The 23,124-nt window shown below is 34.7% G+C and overlaps 1 protein-coding gene across 3 annotated transcripts in view; it reads right to left on the reverse strand.

Moving 5' to 3' along the window:
* The window catches only part of ADAMTS20 (ADAM metallopeptidase with thrombospondin type 1 motif 20), a 97,014-nt gene that overhangs the window by 30,979 nt on the left and 42,911 nt on the right, over positions 1–23,124 (reverse strand). For 2 of the 3 annotated variants that reach the window (XM_083820179.1, XM_083820177.1), the window contains 16 exons: positions 21,928–22,109; positions 21,693–21,829; positions 20,333–20,450; positions 16,362–16,457; positions 14,965–15,131; positions 14,720–14,849; positions 13,518–13,644; positions 12,634–12,844; positions 11,929–12,093; positions 11,099–11,263; positions 9,392–9,514; positions 7,946–8,053; positions 6,566–6,730; positions 6,082–6,372; positions 5,603–5,764; positions 4,058–4,234 (listed from right to left, as the gene is read on the reverse strand). In XM_083820179.1, coding sequence (XP_083676305.1) covers positions 4,058–4,234; positions 5,603–5,764; positions 6,082–6,372; positions 6,566–6,730; positions 7,946–8,053; positions 9,392–9,514; positions 11,099–11,263; positions 11,929–12,093; positions 12,634–12,844; positions 13,518–13,644; positions 14,720–14,849; positions 14,965–15,131; positions 16,362–16,457; positions 20,333–20,450; positions 21,693–21,829; positions 21,928–22,109 — 2,524 coding nt within the window. The remainder of the gene's footprint in view (positions 1–4,057; positions 4,235–5,602; positions 5,765–6,081; positions 6,373–6,565; positions 6,731–7,945; positions 8,054–9,391; positions 9,515–11,098; positions 11,264–11,928; positions 12,094–12,633; positions 12,845–13,517; positions 13,645–14,719; positions 14,850–14,964; positions 15,132–16,361; positions 16,458–20,332; positions 20,451–21,692; positions 21,830–21,927; positions 22,110–23,124) is intronic. The other variant, XM_083820178.1, reaches the window with a different exon arrangement.

Here is a 23,124-nt window from a genome sequence, read left to right on the forward strand (position 1 = left end):
GGTCAGAAAACCTGACCCACTACGATGAAAATTAATACAAAAACCCTCAAGTCTTACCGCATGGACTAAAACCAAAAACCCAACAATGCACTGTGGAAAGTAGGAAGGAATACAATAAAAATCTGTATTAGAACAAAGTACTCTCAGCCAGCTGTCAGAATGCTATGGAATTTTTCTTGACATTATATAACGTGACATATGGTTTCCATACTTTGTAGCTTGTAATTTATTCATTATTTCATGTAGTTTTGGATCATTGCCTCAATCCCTTCACCAATGAAACCAGAGTAGCCTAAAAGAAAAATACCCAAGACACACAGGCCAGATTTACTGGTGGTGCAACTCCATTAAAGTAAGCAAAGAATGTATTTACCTGAAGTAAATAATAACTTATAAACTCATTATAGATATGTACACATCAAAATATATATGTATCATAATTTTCATGGATCAAAAATGAGGTAGTGTACTGAGATACAAAACAATCAGGCTAAAACATTATCTTAAAACATTTGAACTCAGGAATGTTCATACAATATTTTATCAACCTCATTTACATTAGGAGTTGACACCAATGTTCTTTACAAACAAGGCAATCATCCAAAGTCCCTCAGGATGCAGGGACGGTGTAAACACACTCCATTTTTTCTGGAATTTGATACAAAGGCTGAACAAAAGAAGAGCAGAATTCAGTTCCTGCTAAAAAATAACAGGGCAGAAAAAGTAAGCTAAAGATAAAAAGATCATTGCCAGAGTCTCTCAGTGACCTCCAGGTCAAATGAATTCAACTTACAAGCAAAAGGCTGTGTTTCTTAGCCATCTGTAAAACTGCAGAGTGCTTCTCTGGCTTGGATAGCATGAATATGAAAATTCTGGACTGAATAAAGTTTCGGGAATTCAAACAATCAAAGTTTCTGAATCCGATTAAAATTAATTAGATAATGACTCATTAATTTAGACTTCAGCCATAAGTAATTTACTACTTCTCTCATGCTGTACTGTTAATGGTAGTTCACAACTCTAAAAATATCCGTACAAAGTATCAGCCTAGAATATCAAGATGAAGAACCAAAAACATTTTTACTGCTGATTTTTGGAACAGACCTGAACTAACTGAACTAACATTCTTTTCCACATGGTAGTAAATTTTCTTGCGTCTGAGTTAGAGCTATCCCTAAGTATAAGCAAGCTTATTATCCTAAAATAGAAGTACCCAGCTTGCACTGAAGGGGGAAAGATACTGTACATTAACGTGCTGCAAACCTCACCTTGTCGTTCTGTATCTGCTCTAACCAGCAGCCTTTGTAAGATTTATTACATCAATAGTATGGAATTAGTTAATCAATAATTAGCTAATTATCTGAAGTGGTCAGAAGCTGCTTCTTTTGAAATACAAGGTAGTCACACAAATTTATGCATCTGGGATCATTATTTCTATTGCACAATTTTAATTCTCAATATTTACTGTTAAAAAAGCCCTACAATAAATGGTTTACAAGTCTGTACTGGACATAGTAAAAGCCTTTCTGTCCAGAGCAGACATTGGAAATGCTCTTGCCTGACTCCCTTATCTTCGCATGATATGATTAAACTCAGATAAGGAAATGGGTACTTCAGAAGACAGATTAAACATTATTTTGAAGAGTTTATTCTGAGTCATTTTAATCAGTTTCCTTTCCTTTGCAGAACTGGACAAGCTCAAGCAGCCAGGCATTACAAATCACTAGATGCCTGCTCATCGTGGTCTGAAGCAATTCAAAGACTAACAAAGGTCAAATACCTGGTACTTCCCCACGTAATTGATTAGATTTCAAGAGAGAACAGTGGACAGCTACTGCAGTGCACATGGCCAACTTTCAGTGATTTGAACCTTAAACTTCTTCAAAAGTCTAACCAAAATTCATCATTAAAATGATCAGTGTAATTTTAGTTATGTTCTAAACAGAGGGCAAGCACCATCGGAGGTTCGCACTTCCACATAAAAGACACTGAAAACTGATTAACGAGAACAGTCTTTCAATGTTATGGCTCAGGTTCTGCACTCTAAGGATTCTGGATTAGTCTTTGCTAATATTGAGCTTTTTGTGAATCCATTTCTGCTTGAACACAAAAATCAAAAGGAAACTATCAGGCTTTGTAAAAGCTGAAATAATCAGTAAGCTAAAGCTTTTAGTTCAGTCATGGTTTAGACAAAACTACATCTAAATGCACAGCATTTATGTTAATGTACCATTAAGAGCACCCTATATGAGAGCACACTGTACTCCAGGAAGGCATGGGACAGGCAGAGCCATCATCTAAGGCCAGACTGTCACATAGCTGGTCAGCCACCCATAGGTGAAGACTAAACAGAGCCAGTTGTGCTAAGGTACATCAGTGTTTATGTGACTAAAGCTTCTACTACTTTATAGTAGTTGTCCTCAATGAAGAAAGTTTGTTCTATTTAAACAGCGACAAAAATTAACTGAAGGTTGTGTGTTGGCAGTGTTCAGACTAGCTAAACTACTGAAAAGTGACACCGTATTTAGTATGCGAGCCTACTTTTATTTCCTGAACCTACTTGGTTGGTTTCTGCTCAACACCACGTCACAGATGAAATTTCTCATGAAATTAAAGTTATTACTGAATACCTGCAGAACTTGCAATCGCATATAAAACAGAAGCCACAAACTCTCTCCTTGGTAATATTCCATTCTAAACTTAGTTTTTGAAAGATTACATTGGCTTTAACTGTGATATAAAACAACCAGAAAATCTTTGCAAAGCTAAGCCATATATGCCACTTACAACACATTGCAATAACTTATAGGTAAGCTATTAATGCAAAGGCAACGATGTGCCAAATGCCCTGTTTGCCTCCTCAGCACCTGAAGTAATATATTAATAAAGTATTAGTAAGTCACCACTAATTTTTTGAATAACGGCTAAAGATGAAACTCTGGTGTCTGTTAAACACAAAACCAAAACTGTTTGCACAGTGGAAGAAAGATAACTGTGGTAAATTATTAATTCAAACATTCATTTTAAAATGTATTTGCAATAAATTAGATTATATAAACTAATCAATTTTTTAAAGCTGAAATTGGATAATATTTTTTTAATGTCTCCATGATAATTCAAAGAACCAAATTATATATATATTTTAAATAAGTGTACAGAACTGTTATCCTAGTCCGTCTCCCAGTGATGTTAATGACAGGTTTTGAACTGATTTCTAACGGAACCAGAACTGGATCCAACCTCCTTTGATTGCCATTAATCTCTTTAAAATTGAGCACAATAACTAATAAATATTGTTGTCAAATTCATAGCTTGGGAAATATAATGTACTCTCTATTGTAGAGTATACTATGATTACTTCTCCATGTTAATTATCTGCTAGTGGCAATTTTAAAGATTAATGGTAATTACTGTGGTCATTTTTATACATTAATAGACAGTGACATATAGACAAAAACATATTATAGTTACATACATAATTATACACAGACAACTTTAATTAGTCACTGTTTTAAAACCACAAATATAAACCTTTATACACAAATGTACACGTAATATGGAGTAATATGTTGTTTGATGACAGAGTGTAATATACATGTGTGAGATAGCTTATATTTAAATATTCTATTAGTGAAAAGTTATGCGCTAGAAAGCCTTTTTTGATTTTTTTTTTACAAATATAAATATGTAGATAATGCTACAGTATAAATTACAGCATATACTTTTAAATTAAAACACAGATCAAATCATAATCCTTCAAAATAGAACAACCTAATAGGCATCACTATTAGCTATAATGATTTCTGGTAAATTTCAGAATATTCTCTATGATGTTTTACAGAGCACAATACTGTTCCCACTGAAATAAATGGCTATTTCCCATTTAATTCAATGACAGCAGAAGCAATTGCTTAATAAAAATACAGCAACTATATTTCCACATGCATTATTATTTCACTGTTATCAAATAAAATAATAATATAATTTTTAAAAGGCAAGGGGAAATAGAGTGACAGAAAGAACAAAGAGCGAAAAATATTAGTGAATGCTATCGTACCGATTTCCATGGTCCCCGATGCCATGAAACATCACCAGGGCAAGAATGCACATTACATTGTGCCATATTAGGTGGCTTGTCTAGAATTTCACAGTTTTGATCACCCAACATTTGGCCAGTAGGAAGCTGACAAATCACCAGTCTTGTCTTTATTCCATCTCCACACGTTTGAGTACACTAAAACATAAAATTTTATAGACAGATTTTTTGTTAAGGGTCATCAAAAACTATTGATGTAAAGCAATATAGCAATAATCGATGCATGTTATTATCTACCATGTCTACTTTCATGTTCCCTGGGTGCTCAACTCAAGAATAAGAACTTACACTCTAATTTCATATAATAAGAAAATTATTCTCTCACCAAAACATTTACAAAGCTACATTTTTATAATTTACCAAACTATAAAAAATACAAAAAGTTTCAGTTACAGAAAATCTACTCTTTCAAGGAAAAATAACTATTTGTGAGAATAAACATGAAAAAACATGACACTGAGACTGGACTTGAGAACAAAACAACTAGATTTGACCAAAATAGAAAATAAATAAATACATAAAAATTCACCCAATTTTTCTTCTTTTCTCAAATCTAGATATTGATGTATCAAGAGTAAGAGAAGAGGGTAGGAACCGTAAGAGGTTATAGCAGAATGAATGTCAGACAAAACATTTCTAACTCCTTCTGTAGCGTTTGATCAGGAACGCATGGTCAAAAATGACAATACATAGAATGGAGAAACCGTTCTTTGCCCAACAACGTATAACATTGCATTAAAACATTCTAACCCTGGCACACTTTTTAGATGCACCATCTTATCTTCATACCTTTCATCTGTTACAACAATCAAGGGAGGGGGAAGTTCTTTTATGTTGTTGTTAGTTGGTTGGTTGGTTTTTTTTGTTTTTTTTTTTTTTTTTTGCGGGGGGGTGGGGGGTGGGAGGGTTGTTTTTTTTTTTCATTTTTTCATACACATAATAAGTATACCTGCTTGCAGGTATTCCAGTCAGTGCCTATGGAATTTGAAGTAAAAGCCTTTCTTTTAAGCTTCTTGTGCTCACTTTTTTTTTCTGAGGCTAGCTATTACATTGTGGTTTTTCCTCATATGATTCATCTTTTTGTAAAGGAAAATAATTCTGTCTGTTTAAAGATTCAATATACTACTACAACATTCAATTATAAGCTTTTACAGCAAGTACTTAATGACTTAATGGATTGAGAAATACCAGCCATGTGTTAATAAAACTAGAATTTCTGAAGTTATCACTATAGTATTTTTTAAAAATACGATAATGTATTTCCAATTATTTTGTACACCTTTAGCATCACACAATACCTACATATTTTAGATGTATATTTACACTACCCATAGTTATGCTAGAGTTCTGTATTTCATCAAAGAACAAATTTTAGATAAACAGGTTGAAACTCATTATTTTTAAATAAGTAAAAAAAATGTTTTCATTCACATTCAAATTATTATATCTAAGCTATATCTAAGCTTATGTAAATAACGTTTCCACTTGAAAGTGAAATGATCTTACTTCTCCCCAGTTCCCATAGTTCCATCGTGGGCAGGGTCCAGAATCACAGTGTCTTGACTCTGGAGGTTTTGTTGCCTCGTCACAGTAACTAGCGCTTCTTCCTTCCTCGTCTTGACATACTACAACCCGACGGTGAAATCCACCTGCACAAGTACTAGAGCACTACCAAAACATGTAAAGATATATATCACCATTGCATAATCAGAAAAATGTATAACGTTGGTTAAAACTTAAAAAAAATAAAAAATGTTAACATTCCAAACTGGAAATTTGCAAATAAAAATTAACATGTTGAAGTATTTTAAAGTTGAAATTGCACAAAAATTATGTTTCAGATCGAATGTATTTTTCATAATAGTACTTTTTAAAAAATAAATGTATTTTTCTTTTGACCAAACCCGTACTGCAATAACATTTTTAGAAATGTTTACACAAAAGTGAGATAACAAATCAATATACATATTAAAAAAAAATCTTACTGCTCCCCAGGGTCCAGTTCTCCATTGATATCCTCCTACAGAAGGATGGTTCCACTGGTTTGTATTGTCTTGCGGATGGTGTATTGGAAGGTAACCTATTTCTGGAAAATTACTTGGACGGTCATGTATTCTTGGAGTATGATGGTAAACTGGTGGACATGGTGGCATGTTACATTCTCGTTCTTTAGAGGGACGGCCTTCAGGATCACAGTAATTCTCGTTGATTTGTTGATGATAGTTGACACAGATAACTTGTCTTGTTACTGTTCCACTATCACACGTAACTGTACACTGACCAAAAATTAACCCAATATTTGTGATAGAACATTGGTAACTAATAACCAAAGACATTTCTATTTACTTTTGACAATAAGAAACATACTTCACTGTTTCAAAGGATGCAAACTCAATAATACATGTACAGAATATGAAGTCCCAATTTCTAACTAGAAACATGAAAAAAAACACTCCAAGCAATACTTACAGGGGACCAGTTTCCAACTTGCCACTCTCCACATGGGCTAAAGCAACTTGAAACTTCAGCTGGTCGTGGTAAATGAGCACAGAAAGATTCATCTGCTATTCCTCCATGAGCATCTCTACAGCTTACATAGCGAGCACGATCACCTTTCCCACAGGATGCAGAGCACTGTCAGAGAACAATCCATTTTCACCACACTTTATGAGGCCAAAAAAAGATCATGCAAGCATCAAAAATGCTAACACAGCTTAGTATCAGCTTAACTTTAGAATTAAACACTGAGAAACAGATTTTATCTCAAATCAATATACAAGTATAGAGCCATGCACTCAAGAAGGAAAGCAAAATATTGCTGGATGTTGTAGGCCTTAAGAATTCCTGTTGGCTTGGAACTAAAGTGCATAGCCTTCATTCTTGGAAAGTAATTCAGCATATCTAACAGGTAGCATTTCAACTATAATATGGAACCATACACAGACACATTAGAGAGCAGAACCAGAACCAGACACATTATAGAGAGCAGCTTCCAGAACGTTTTAGTTATTTCACAGTGATGCAATATTTACATCAACTGATAATAATAAAAAATGATATTCACAATTCATTTGCCATTTTAGTTCATATCAGCATATTAAATTGAGCCCCTTCTGATGCTATTATAGATGAACAGTTGCAGGGGGATTTAGTAAACAGCTTCTGAGTAGCCCCAGTCTATGCACTCTTTACTACTATTTTGTTAGAACAGTTTGTGCAAAGATAAAAATGCTATATTCTTGATTAAGAACCTCAAGGGATTAACAAACACCTACATTTTTACAGATGATTCTAAATTTTCATATCTCTGTCAAATAAAACTAATTTTCATTAGTATGAAAATCAAAAATCAAACACTCTTTGATTAAATAGAGTTTGTGTATAAATTAGTTTGTTGTGTAACACTTATTTTACGAGTTATATGAAATTGGATCTTTAAAGACCCAAACTATTTAATATTGCTATTCACATACAAGATTTAAATCATATTTTATGAAAATGAAAGATGTTCTCCATGTTCAGACAATGATCAAAACTGTTTTGAAACACACTTCCTCGAACACTCTCAATCATATCAAAGCTGTTCCACTCAGAACTCCCATCCCCCAAATCCTTTTTTTTTCCTTTACTTTCCCTAGCTAGATTTGAAACACACAGAATTTGCTGGGAGTGTCTACCTCCTTCTAAAGAAACAGGTTCTTAAAAAAAAAAAAAAAAAAAAAAGAATTTCTTTAAAGATCGTCTCAAGGAGATTTCAGTCTGAAAGATATACTAATGACACCTTTATGGAAAATGGGTGACAGAAGGGAAGACTGCTCTGGCAGCTGTGATCACTTTTACATTACATACCGGAGTCCATGATCCATATCTCCATTGGGTCACCTTCCCCACATGGATTAGAGGAAGCGATGTAGTCCATAATTTTGTAGTTTCTGGACAAGCGGGCAATTCACATTCCTGTGGGGGTGATTAATAAATAAATAAATAAATAAACAAACAAAGCTTTCAAAGTATGAGATTTGGAAAAAACAAATATAAAGCAGATGGCTCATACAAACAGATAGATGCTACTATTCCAATAAGTCAGCATTAATTAAATAGTAAATGTCATCTTTTACTTTCCTCTGGCATTATAATCAAAGCTTTTTATTAAATTGTTTTATTTCAAATTGAGAGGCAAAGACTATTTAATGTTAACGCTGTATGAGTTATGATAACTGGTAATATTTGTGCTTTGAGAAAGAACTATACAGGTAATTTGCTGGAGACAAGGGGCATGAACATGACTGTTCTGTTTCCTGCGGTACAGAACTGAATGAAGAAAGTGGCTGTGCCACTTTATACCTTCAGTTACCAAAACCAGGAAATTCTTCAGTTTCAGCCAACAGATAAACAGGTACCACAGTTCAAAATAAGAAGCATACTCCAACCAATTTAGAGTGGAGTGGAAATTAATCTGTACTTAATCTGTTTGGCTTTTATAATTTGAAAACTTATTCAAGAAGCCCTCACAGGGCTGGTGACTTGTGACCAGGTTATTCTGGACCACAATACCCTATGGTTTTTATTCTTAAAAAACAGATCAGAATCAGAGCTTGCCCTCAGAGAGGTAAGTGGTTACCAGCCTAACTGGATATAAATGTGAAGAATCAATCTGGTAGCCAGATCAACATATTAATCCATAGCATGTTAGACAATAATTGGTTTCAGTTAGAGGTAAACCCATTGACTGTATTAAAGACATTTCTTCTAAAAAACAATAGATTTAAATTAAAAGAAGTGAAAAAGTAAGCAAACAGGGATGGGGAGGAAATGTAGAGAACCATATTAATACCATACTGAACTATATATAATTCAAGTCTATACTGTTTCAAATTAGCATTACTGCCACCATCAAAGCTTTCCTCAAGTAACCATGACTTTCTTTTAAGAACAAACAGAATTCTAGAGTAGAGTATCAAGCCTGTTAGGTGCGATTACTAAACATCACGACAAGCCATCAACCTTACATTGTTCTATGTTAGGGTCTTCAAAGATTTTTATTTACAAGTAACAAAAGGTCTTTGACCCCGTCAATATATGCCAAATTTTCAAATCTCCGATCTCCTTATTACTTTTATTTAATTACCAAGGCCAAATTTGAAGCATAGAAAAAGACCAGACAGTTTCAGTTTTTTTTTTCCTCATCCTAGAAATTGTTTCTTGCAAGTTTCACCAAAAAGTCACTAGACCACATTCATTTTTAAATTATTTTAACTAAAATGCACAACCGACTGAAAAGTGTTTTTAACTTACTTGGTTATCTCTAGGACGAGTAGCAGCATTACATTCTCTGTCATCATCCAAAATAACTCTGTAAGTCCCAGTAACACATTTGACTGCACGCATTTGGTATCCACGTCCACATGTTACAGTACACTGTTAATAATTTCACACACTTGAAATAGCACTATGTTTAATCCAAATTAATTTTTTAACTACAATTTTTATATTTTAAAACTCTCTCTAGCATAGAATAGGAATAGGAATGCGAACTGAGTCTGGCTGGGATGCAGTTAACTTTCTTCACAGCAGACCATTTGGTGCTAAAATAGTATAACAAACCAAATTTTGGTTATTGCCCAACAGTGCTTGCACAGTGTCCTTTTTTTTTCCCACTCTGCCCCCTCTAGTATACTGGAGGTGGGCAACAGACTGGGAAAGGATGCAGCTATGACAGCTGACCCAAATTGACCAAAGGGATTATCCATACCATAAAACATCATGCTCAGTAATAAAAACTGGGGTAAGGCGGGGTGGGTTAATTTTTAAGAAATTAAAGAAATTTAATTTCCTCTTTCATTTTTGCATTGAGCTTGTAGGGAGCCAGGATGCCAGCATCCTATAACCAGAAGATTACCCAAAAGGAATTCAACATTATAAAGAAAGGCTGAAAGAGCTGGGGATGTTCAGCCTGAAGAAGTCTCTGGGGTGACCTTACTGCAGCTTTTCAATACTTAAAAGGGGCTTATGGAGATGCATAAAGATGGAAAGCAACTTTTTGCTCAGTCAGATAATGACAGGACAAAGGCGAATGGTTTTAAACTGAAAGAGGGTAGATTTAGATCAGATATAAGGAGGAAATTCTTCATTATGAGGGTGGTGAAACACTGGAATAGGTTTCCCAGGGAAGCTGTGGATGCCCCATCCCTGGAGGTGTTCAAGATCAGGTTGGACAAGGTCCTGTGCAACCTGGTCTGGTGGGTGGTGTCCCTGCCCATGGCAGGGGGGTTGGAACTGGATGATCTTTAAGGTCCCTTCCAACCTATGATTCTTTGGTTCTATGATTCTATGTTAGACAACAGCATGGTTATCTCTAACATGAACAAATATGACATGAGAAAGCTCCACAGCATTAAGTACCTTATTATTTTTTAATTAATGCTCATCTATTTGGTGACAAAAGCTTCCTTCAAAAATTAATTCAACTTTTTCTGGAATTTTGAAGCCCCTCTGCTATACATAAGCATCATTAGACAAAGGAACAGCACTCTCACATTAAGACATAGAAACTCTTTCATCATTGAAGATCAAAACGAAGGAAACAAATACTAAATCTTTTTGTCTGCTATTATTAGCATATATAATTCTATGGTCTTAATTAAAGCTATCACTTAAATATGCTGACACACCTATAAATATCTGGTCTTTTACCTGTCTCATTCATTTGAATGCTTTGCTATCTACATTTTCATTATTTTGGAAATTAAATACATTCATGTGAAATAGCATTGGCGATTTTTGATATTAAGGCTCAGAGTCAGGGTCTGTTTTAGGCACCTAACTTACATAAGGGTGTTTCTAAATTACAGGTTAGATAGTCAATAGGAACAAACAAATGTGCGAACCAATTCACCTTCAAGTAGCTGCTTAAGGTCCAATTAAAATATTTAAATGGTGTTGTTTTGTGATCACTCATAGTCTGAAATACAAGACAAAAGCCAGGAATCCTGATGTACTCACTGATCCCCAAGGCCCTACTTGCCAAGATGCGCATTCATGAAGTTCACATGGTGTTACTGAACCTGGTCTATCGTTTGGATTACAGAAGTCATCTCTCAGTTGTTCATCATTAAGTTGACACCATACTTGCCGATGTTTCATTCCTTTGCCACATGTCACAGGGCACTGTAAAATAATATTAGTCATCTGTTTGTAAAGACATGAATCTCTATTAATTGCTTCACTTTCTTGTAGTAATCTGTTGGATTTTAAAGGTCACATAAATGATAAAAATATTTCATAAGTGTTCATCATGCAACAAAACTAGTTATTTTGTTAACTCTGTATTTCTTGTAAATATCAGTGCAAATACATAACACTAAGTTTCCAAAGCTATACAATACAAAACAATGTACAGCTCACTTATTTCCATCAGAACAAAAAATAGTTAAAATGTGAGTGCACATATCACAGGGAACATGTCTAAACTATCAATCATTGTATTATATACATAAAAACTGTAATAAAATGGATATAATTCTGTTTTTCATTTGGTGGGATAATTCTCTTTGCTTCAGAAAAAAATGAAGGTATATGTATGACTAAAAAGATTAAGTAGTTGTATTATCTCATATTAATGTAACAAAATTTCAGAGAAGAAATTAATTACAGGTGTGCTTTTCAGAAGTTTTCACGCCATTGTACATCTGAGATATGTATCAACACAGTCCTAGGATTAAAGAGCTTTTACTTTGGAAAATAACCAAAACAAAAAACAAACACTCAAAACAGCTTATTTTAATATCAATGACCAGGCCCAAAGGAGTAATAAGTTTTACATGGTTCGTTACCTCACTCCACTCACTAACAGACCAGCTTGGACATAAGAATTCATTGCAACTCTGTGTTACAACTCGTGGAAGTTCTTGGCATTCTCTGTCAGGAAGATGACGACCCAAGTTGTTCAAACAGAAAGCTTCTCTGGTTCTGACACCTCTTTCACAGCTCCTGGAACACTACAGTGTTCAGAAGATTTTATGAAACAGGAAACACAGCATGATAAATGCAGGTCAAAATGCACTGTCGGTCTTAAATGTGAGACATTAAAGATTATGTTAGACAGATGTATCCTACATCTAAGTTACAGACTGTTACTATGTCAACTTGAGATAAATTTGGCACCTTGTTTAGCAGTTCCAAGATAAAACTCATTTATGAAGATGAAAGCTGAACTTTTTTACTCCAATCCATACAGAACTAAATTATTAAAACTTCAAATAAAACACATACTTTTAACCCCCAGATCTTCTCTGCTGACGTCCAAATACAAGCTGGGAACTATTATAGACAGCTACAGTTTCTTATAAACATACAAGGAATTACATCCAGCAGTTACCAAAATAGAGAGATTGATATTAGCTCCTCCAACAACAATGGATTTGTCAATTATTATTTTCTTTTAGCTATTTAAACTGAAAAAATATATAGAAATTAAGATTTGTTATGAACACTAACTAGAACTATAATGCAACAATTATAAGGTCTTGAACTTTTACCTCTGACCATTCTGTGTAGTGCCAACTTGTCAACATACAGTCACCATGACAAGGCTCTCTGGTTGGTGGTTTCTGCTGATCGGCACAGTACCTATCATCCACTGGAGCAGTGAGTCCTTTTGAAACAGAGTACTTCATGCAGTGGATTTCTATAGACCGATACCCTGGGCCACACTTTGATGTGCAGTCGCTTTTGCCAATACTGTGCCACCTACAAAGATAAACTGTTATAGAAAGCTAACTATGTTTTAAAGAGTAAAACTATTGTTAATTAAGCACTCAGAGAGTGTACCTAAAATTGTAATACAAATTTTAGGCAACGGCTAAAACTATAAAATCTGTATCATGACTGGAATTTTCAGAACAATATAAAAGAATTTGACTCATCTTTTGAAATTTAAAGATCCTTTTGTCTAAATCTCCCAGGAGACTTTGAAAAATGTAAGCTATAATTCTAATCCTTCATCTTCTGAACACTTCAGTGTGGGCTTTTTTGGAGTGCAAAAACACACGTCTGTGTTTCAAATTAGTTCCAGTTGAGGGTACAATTCTGGTGAAAAATATATTGTACCCAGTAATACAATTTTTGTGTGACAGAATATAGAGAACAGATTCACAATCCTAGCAAAAGACATTGAACTTCATGAATAAGAATTAGAAAAAATACATTAATTATACTTAATTTCAAAGGTGTAAGTCTAAAGTATAAACCCATTATATCGATAGATTTGAGGAAAGGAGGGAAAGACATGAGAAGGGAGGAATGAGGGAAGGAGAAGAGGTGGTGGGAGGGACAATAAAGCAGTCAATTGCTTTGTTTCAGTCTCTATCAACAAAAATAGGAAAGACCACAGTAGTTTCATCAGTTAGGAACCTCTTTGTACCTTAATTCACATTCTGTATTACACTCTTCTGAGACATCTGGTACAGGAGGTATAAATTCACATCTTTGATCAGATACTACCACATGATCACTTTTACGTATGCATGTCATTCTCCTTCTTCGAATACCTTGAAAACAAGAAAAGTGAAAAAGGGGCTGAAATAAGAGAGCATTTCTACAGTAATGGATTACATTAATCATTTAGGAATTTAACTGAGACACCCCATTAGCACTAATCTTTTTATACAGGAGATTCTGCATAAACATTAGACTTGTCCTGGTCATGCCCACCACCACTGCCATCTCCCAGCTACACTGCAGTGGTCTCATGAGGATTTGAAACTCCAGAAAACTACATTTAATACAAAGTACAACAAATTTACTCATCAGGCTATGTATTCCATTTGCATCATATCTGTGCTTTCCTAATTACCAAATTACTGAACACCACTATATTATCTAAGAGGTCATGATCCTTTCTTTCAGGAAAAGAGAAAGTTTGATCGGAGTACCTAAAATAACTAGAGTGTTTGGAGAAGTAGCACAGTTGACAGATGCGCTGCTTCCCTAACACATGAGTATGTCTACAGCCTGGCTCAAAATCCAAAGAAACTCACCATTCTCTGTCTCAAGTACAGGCATTTCTAGCTCCTGTATAAAAGTATTTATCAAAAATCTGAGTACGTACATTTCATATATACACTGCATACATATTGTGGCTCCATTTTTGCATTATAATGGCCTATAGCACGCCAGTTTAAAATTATATTCCCAAATAGCTTCACTCCAAATAGCAGATAACCAAAACAAGCTGAAGAAATAGATATGAAAGATACTAGACAACCCCTCAGGCACCATCTGGAAATATGATAAGAGAAGCTTAATACATCTTAGTAGATATACAATTCCACTTACTAAGGATACATTATACTCGATTCAACTATTTTCTATAAACCACTCCTATGGCTAAAAGGGAAAGGAACACAAATGTAATTTTGGATATAGAATTGTGCTGCATAAATACTGAAAACAGGAAAACAAAATCAGAAGCTATTCTGCACTTAAATGCTATGCGTGCCTAAAATTTACTGAGAATGCTGAGTTTCTTCATTAGTAGAGGTGACAAAATCTGAGTGCTTAAGACTAGTCCCTTCCTAAATGGCATCAGGTCTTTGGATCTGCTAACAAAAGAATTCACAGTACCTTGGCACATCCTGCTGCAGTCCTGCCAGGGTCCATAAGGATCCCACGTAAACAGCTCACTTCTGTCTTCTATTGGGATATTGAATGAATAACGCACATCAGGGTTGTATAAATTCCCTACACACAAAACCTTAATTGAGATAAAACGATAACTGTTTTTCAGTGAAATTGAGCGTGACATAAGATAATGAACACAATGACCATGTAGAAAATTTTTAAGCTTATGAAAAAAAGTAAACATTCACCTGTAAGGTTAACTCTTCTTCAATTCTATCAGTGCTGTTAATTCGTTCTATTGTATTATTTGAACCATTGTACTCAAAAATGGCTCCTTGTATATTGATTTCTCTTTTTGACATGCTTACAACAAAATTTCCATTCAAAATGAAATTTCCATGAATATCAGATAACGCTGTAAGTAAAAAAAAGAATACTGGAAGTAAAGCAACAATTTTGATTAAAAGGTTCTATCAATCAAAATTCCTAAAAATGTCTTTGCATCAGCACTTTGTTTTAGTCCATGTGTAAGTTTTTACAGTTCTAGTGAACAGTTTCTAAATGTTCATGAATTCAATCCCAATCATCAGTAGCTTTCACCTGAGCAGTTGTCATGGATTTTCTCTGCAATAACACTTAACTATAATAATATTTGTTCTGTTAAAAGCTAACTACAGTCATCACTTTTAAATTTGGTTACATTCTGCTGGAGAAGAGAGCAAATATTATTCATATTTGTGTCCTATTTTACAGTCCACATTCTTGTACTTGCTAGAGGTATTTTTAGTTAAGTGGCTAACTAAATAGTCATTTACTAAAAGTAAATTTAAAAGTAAAAATAAACTATTATGCATTTACAATAAAAATAATAACCAATTGTTATAACAATAAAGATGAATAACAAAGTAAAAATAAGTAAAATATTTAGTAAAGGCATGCTATGTGTCAGGGAGTGAGGGTTGTTTGTGTATCCTGTGAGATGCACAAGCAACAGCAGGGAATCAGGCAGCAAGAAAAAAAAAATTTGAATGCTCTGAAGTCTATCAAATAGCATGGTAATAAAAAAAGAAAGAAGGAAATTATGCATCAATATACTCTCAGGCACTTCAGAGGTAACATAAATATTGTGAAATAAGACAACCAAGATTTTTAGTACAATTCACTTGGTACAGTTCACTTGTTCTTTGTTTCTCTCAAGTTTGCAGATTTATCAAGAAATTTATTAAAATGTGATCTTTATACCCAGACATGACAGAAAAAAAACAGAAACGTGAAATAACTGATGTTTGATGACTGCTTCATCTCTAAATAAACCACACGATTCCAGTGTTTGAAAACACAAATGCCTGCATTATTCTTCAGTTGACTCATGATGATTTAATTAACATGGCCACTACAAAGTCAAAAATTGACAAAATTATACAATGTGCTTTAATTCTCCTTCTCTGACAACTGAACACACATTTAGGAATTAGAAACCTATCATCATCTCATTTTTCTTAAAACTAACATCTACAGAGAGAATCAGGCAAATGATGATAATGATTACATATTTACTCTAAAGACTTCTGGCTGTGTGTTTAGAGCAGACCTCTGGCAAAAGCGCAAAAACTATCTATCAGTGTTATACACAGGAGGCTTTTACCAAGGTAGTTGTCATCTTCTGGTTTCCCTGAGTAGCTGTGCTGCCGAATATCGATGTTTGTTGCTCCTTTGGGAATCTTTACTACAACATTGTAACCTGCAATGCAATTATTCACAAATTAATTGCAGACAAAAATACTTAAATACTAGTAGATAGGAGCATAAGTTTAACTAGTTTTATTCACAAAAACCTAGAGTGCACCAGCAACTACTGCTGCTTAATACCCTCATGTTTTTAGGAAGGAAATATGAGTATTTTTATGCATATTAAATTTCCTTTTTTTTTTAATCAGTTGAACTGAAATTTATTTTCATAACTCGAGACAGTTAAAAATAATTCCTGTGTTCAGCAAAGTGAATTCTGTTCTTTGACAATAACATGAGTTAAACCTATTCAGAAAAATCTCTTGAGAGCTAGCAGTACTCTAAGGAGCAGTCCAGTATATCATGTGGGACTCAGGAAACATGGTGTCTGCTCACAGTTTAACCACAAAACTTTCTGAATGATATCTGAATAAATCACTTAAACTCAGGTACCTCCATTCCCTGTCTGTACAATTGGGTTAGTTTTTCTCTGCCTTACAAGAGACATGACAACACTCTAAAGAACAAGTCATAAATACTCAAATAGTGCAGTGCTGCAGTAGATGTAGGCGTATTGGGTAAACAGGCCATGCCAGATCCACGTTCTCCTACACAAAGTGTTACCCTAGTGTGTGCCCTCTAAAATATAAATGCTTCGATAATGAGCAATTGTTTCCTATAATACCTCCAATGAGAATTATGGCCTAGAGGTATCAAAATAGATGCATAAAGATCTATGTATTAGAACTGTTGATCTGTACATCCATATAAGCTTAAAAAAAAAAAGAAAAATTTGTTTCTCACAGATACTGATTATAAATTCAAAAGGATCCCAATGTCTAAGAACAACTGAATATGGCAAATATAGGAAACAATAATAAACACAAACATGCAATCTGAAACATTAATATAATCTTTGCTAACTTTGCCACTTGTTTTGCTGTGTTTTAAAGACTCGACTGAATTTAACTTTAGTTAGTTGACTCATATGTGGGATGCAAATTAAATGGCAATATCCTCTTTCAATTTCTTAATTCGCTAACTTCCCAGTGCTTTTAATGTAATAAAACTATGTCATGCATTTAAAATGAACATTTCATCTAATCACAGGTCCATCACGGTTACCAGCTGGGGGCAGCACTGCAATTGCAAATCGGCATGCCGCTTGCTCTGGATAAATGTTTGGTAAATCTTCCAAAATTACTGGGAAGAAAACCAAAACACACTAAAAAGCTCCTCACCACACACACTGAAAACCTTGTGGTAATAGGAAGACAGAAGAAAAAATATGGGAGGAAACTATAAATAAAACTGCCTAGCATATAGGACAGGACACCAGATCATGTACTAAGGCAGTGAGACAGACAATTTTCCAGGAAATCATCACATACTCTAGTCTGATGCAATAATAGACAACATAACAACTATGTGCACATAATGAGATGACCATTTCCTAAACTGGGAGCTAAGCAAATTAGCGTTTCATTGTAATGAATGTCTTATGACTGTTTCACTGCTGTTTAAACACTTAATGACAACATCACAATCATCATCATAACTGTATGAATACGAGCCTGTACCACTGACTGCTTTTGTCTAATCCCAAATTCGGCCTCAGTAAAATGGCTTGTGACAGTACGGAACAGGACCATTTACAGTTAAAAGAAAAAGACCAGGTTCACAGACTGGCATTTTTATTGAGTGATGCCTAACTCAGGACTCTTCCTCAGACAGTGTTTTCAGTCATTAGCCTGGGGATGTCATAGGCCTCCCGTGAACAGAGTTTGGTGGCCGGCTAGCTACCACCTCTTGTTTGCAGTGCTGCACTCCTGCCTGAGCGCAGCTGAGTGATAATCCCTTATGTTATAGCTTACTAACCAGTAGTATAGTTCAGTATGTTCTTTTATATAACTCCAAGATGCAAACAGAATGTAAATCATTCAACTGAGTATAAAAACCCCACCAAAATATTAAAACAAGTTTTTCCTGATCCTAAAAATAAAATAAATAATAAAAAAACCTTTTTTGATCTTTTTTGTCTTTTTCATACTGAATTTTGTTCTCAAGCCCTGTGCAAGACCAGCTAAGCCACAGAAATATCCAAATGAGTATTTTTAGCAAAAAAAAAAAAAGCCAAGATGGCAATATGTATAAAGGCAGAATCTTAGAGAACAAAACACAAAGCATATTGAATTACAGCGTAGTGAGAGTCCACAATAACTGAAGGACATCCAGCAGTGGCTCCATCCAGCAGTTGTTCAAGGAATGTACGGAAAGAACTCAGGACCCTCCATCCTTTCTATGGTAACAAGGTGGGAAATTTGTTTAATCATATTCTTCACAGTGAATTCAGTCATCTATCTTCCCAATATAAGTATGAACCCCTAACTGAGCTTTTTCCCTCAGAATACACAGTCCTACATTATGTCAATTAAAGTATATGGGAAAACAAATGAAGCAGTAGCTTTCAAATCAGACTACCTTATGTCATAGACTATAAAAAGGAAAAAAAGAGCTTCCATTATTCATAATTTACTATTTAATATAAAATGATAGGGATTCTTTTTTTTTTGAGAAGAATCATTTTGTTAAAAAAAATACAGTAAACTAAACTTTTATTACTTTGTGGAATTAATTTCACTTCGGAGCAAATAAATCTGAGATGACACAAAGCTGATAAACAATAGAGTGTTAATGTCAACCATATTTGAATGAATGGCAGTTTCAGTATACTGCTTATTTGTATTAAATGTATTTGTGACATAATTCATGCGATACTTGTAAATGAAAAGATCTTTCATAGTGGTTGAAAACAAAAAGACTGACAGTCCTTTACTCAGAGTTATCAAAGTCATACATTATTTTCCTTCAGAGTTTTGACCACACATTCAGAAATCCAGTCTCCAATAACAATAGTTGTTTGTGTCTTCTTCCAGCATCTCAGGACAAACACAAGAAAAGTTACATGTATTTGTACAGGAAGGATACTTATAGCCCACCCTTAAGCTTTTTGGTACATTTTGCATGGTACAAGCCCTCTGCCAGGAAAAAAAAATCCAACAGGATACTGGGCATACTTTCCTCTTTGACCAGCAATTCCTTTGTCCTGTGAAGATCCTATTTGGCAGCTCTCCAGGTGTCATTTTCACTTCGCCTGTGGTCTCTTTCAACCAATGAAGCCGCATGAAGAGGCCTTTTGGAATATGATATTAATCCAGAGACTTCTGTCCTTATGTTCTACACTCTAACTGTTGACCTGCACTGCTACATACATATGAAGGTCTCTCCATACTTCCCAGAATGGGAACTATCACTATATACGAGAACTATCGGTAGCTCTATTAGAGAAATTAAATCAAAGAAATATAAAGTACCAGAGTTTTCCAGAAGACTTTCTCATTCCTTACATGCCAATGAAGAGAAAAGAACATAAATGTTGCTGCCCATATTCTCTGGAAAGAAAAGGGTCACATTTCACAGGCTTTCACTATAGGGAAAAAGAAAGCTCACCAGCTGCTCACACCACAGCCCTCATGATATCTCCTTACACAACCAAAAGGAGATACTTCCAGATAAGAGAGATCACAATGTGCACAGCAGGAAGCATTCTTCCTTTTAAAGTACTTCTGCCCTCATCATATCTTCTTTAATGTCTTTTGTTTTGACCTTAGAGCAGATTGGTTTTTGCCCCTTGAATGGGTCAGTGTGTGACAGCGCTTCCTTTTGCATCTTTGAGAGGGCACGTGTGACTGACAATCAGAGATATTTTTTGTTGGCAGAGGCCCTAAAGAACATACACTGAAATTCCACTTCCTCAAACATACAATACAATCTCTAAGCCATACTGAAACGTACATTAAGATTAAAAAAAAGAAAAGCAAAACATACCATAACGAGCACTGTTGAAAGTACCTGCAAGAGTCTTACATGAAGAATTGTCACCACCACAGATTCCACATTTGTCTCTCCTTGCCTTGGAATTCAAAACATGATCACAGCCTGCTTGCTACAAAAAAATACAATCCCGTGTCATTCAGCCCAACGTAAAACAATGAAAACATACAATGTAAACTTCCCACTCCCCTAAAACATTTTTATTCACTGCATATATCTAGTCTTCCTTGGCAATTCATGAAAAACCTTTTATGTTTTCGGGTGCTGTGATGTACAGGCAAAACACAACAGTTGTGTTGTACTAAGAATGTATAATCCAAATACACTTAATATGCCAAGAACTGTACAAGAATACATAACAGCGTGCAAAGACTTTGTATAAAAATATCAACACAGAGTATAAACTTTAAGGTATATTTGCATTAAAAATTCTTTGAATCCTAAAATCAGTATGTATTTGTATATAGACATCAATTCTATTAGAGTCTGTCATTACTGCAAAACAAGAAAAGGAAAATATGTAGACTAGGATAGAAACACTTCATTTACATATCTTTACTTAATCTTCTCTTTTTTACATGGTCATAAACAGGACTTCCCCTTTCCTCTTGATATATACTCTAAAAAAGGTTACATTTTCTCCTCATCCTGAATTTAGCCAGTTTCACTGCAATCAGCAAAACTACCGTCCCTGGGGGTGTTCAAGGAAAGGTTGGACCTGGTGCTTAGGGACATGGTTTAGTGTGTGACATTGGTAGTTGGACCAGATGACCTTGAAGGTCTTTTCCAACCTTAATGATTCTATGATTCTACCTGGGATGGACAAAAAAAGTCTTGATTTTTTATAATATGCGTGTTCTAACAAAATCTTGTGGCACTTCTATTAACTGCTATTAAGCAAACAATGCTGAAATGATCCCCTTCAGGGGTCCATTCCACCTGATTTTGCAATGAAACCATAAATGTGTGATCTATCTACCCTCGGATTTTTTAGTTTTTCACTTCTTTGCTAGCAGAAATATGACGGCAATAAACAGACAGCATGCTTCTTTACTCCCTTTAACACCAATTTTGGATCAGCTTCTCTCAGCTCATGTGGACAATATTAACCCTCTCACACATCAGGCTTAATGAGGAAAGACTGTGGGTGTTCAGATTCAACTCTACGTTCTTCACTTAATTGCCTCCATTTCCAGATCTTAATTTGGTAGGGATTAAAATTAACTGAAGTAAATTCAAAACAGCTTGCTTTACATACTTTCAGTAATGGTTATTTGGATGTATATTTATTTAGTAATTATTTAACCATCTGTTAAAATTGATTTTAATAATTAGTAAGTTTAGATTTAAATACCCTGCATAAGCCTTGAACACAAAGGTCATTGGTTTCTGCTCCACAGGGAGTACCATCAGCAACTCTGTCCTTCAGCTGATAGTAGGAAGTTGTTCCAGAAACTCGGCAAAAAAGTTTACAGCGATCTTTCATAGAAACTGGAAAGAAAATCCAACAGGTTTCTTGACTGTTTTAGGACTTTAGTTAAAATAACATTCTTATTTTGTTAATTGAAAAAAAAAATATAATCACTTACTACCACTGTATTTTGGAAGCCAGCGAACAGCAGACGTAAGACCATTGATGTTAAAGTGTTTGCCATCAAATTCAGAGCACTGTTGCTCCCGGAAATCTTTTTTGCCCTTTGGACATGAATCGGTATTACATGATCGAAATTTCATCCTGCGGCCAACGCAGTACTTTCCTCCGTTTCTTGGTCTAATAAAAACAGTTAAATGTAAAACAATCTCTCTCTGTTTCTAAAATTCCTGTTTTCCATGAAAAGTGGTTTGACCTACTGATCTAAAAGGGAACATGCAACATTCTGTCAGTCTGGTATTGACTTTCCCCCCCAAAACCCCTCATCTTCTATTGCACTGGGTATACATTTGTACCCATATGAAGAAAATAAAAAAGTCCACATAAAGGATTACTGCTGGGGGTGGTGGTAATCAAGTTATTGATGTTAATGTCTTAATATCTTAATTGTCTATTATATTAAATGCTTTATTATTTCTCTTATTATTATTTTGCCTGGTAAAAGGCAAATGAACTTCAATGCTTCCATTAACTTAGCCAGGATTACAACCCTGTTTTCACAGAAGCAGCACCTCCCTCAGTAATTTTAAATTATTATGTTAAAAAGTGACAAAGAAAGAAGATAAAATTAAGAACTGGTACACTCTTCTCTTTAGTCTTAATGTCAGTTTCAGTTTGAGGATCAAAAGACCTAAAAAGGGAGAATTGTGGACAACAGCCCATTTACTCTTAAGTCTAACATACAGTTCGTGACTTAAAACCCTGTTACACTTTACTTCAGTATTAGCAGATTCTTGTGGAGGAAAAGAAAATAAATTAAACAATGGCATATTGATATTACCAGATACTAAGACTGACATAGCCATATTTAATAGGAATCTAGTCCACTCATCAGAAAAAAAAATAAAATAATCTGGGGTCATTTGATTGAGGTTCATTTATCCTGCCGATAATATCAAGTTGACATGACTTCGTAAAAATAAAAACCATAACCATAGCTGCAGCTCTTGTTCTGTAGAAGTTAAGGGTAAAGTTCTCACTGACCTTTGTTACAGAGAATGAAACCCACATGGAATTATTCAGTCAGTGGAAGTTTCTTATTATAAAGGGAAGTTGTAAATGACCCTGCTGTAACCAGGGTTCCTTGTGAACATTACTGGTGGTGATGCTGTCAAAGAGCCTCAAATCTAAACAA

This window comes from Anser anser (genome assembly GCF_964211835.1).
Source record: "Anser anser genome assembly, chromosome: 1".
NCBI lineage: Eukaryota > Metazoa > Chordata > Aves > Anseriformes > Anatidae > Anser > Anser anser.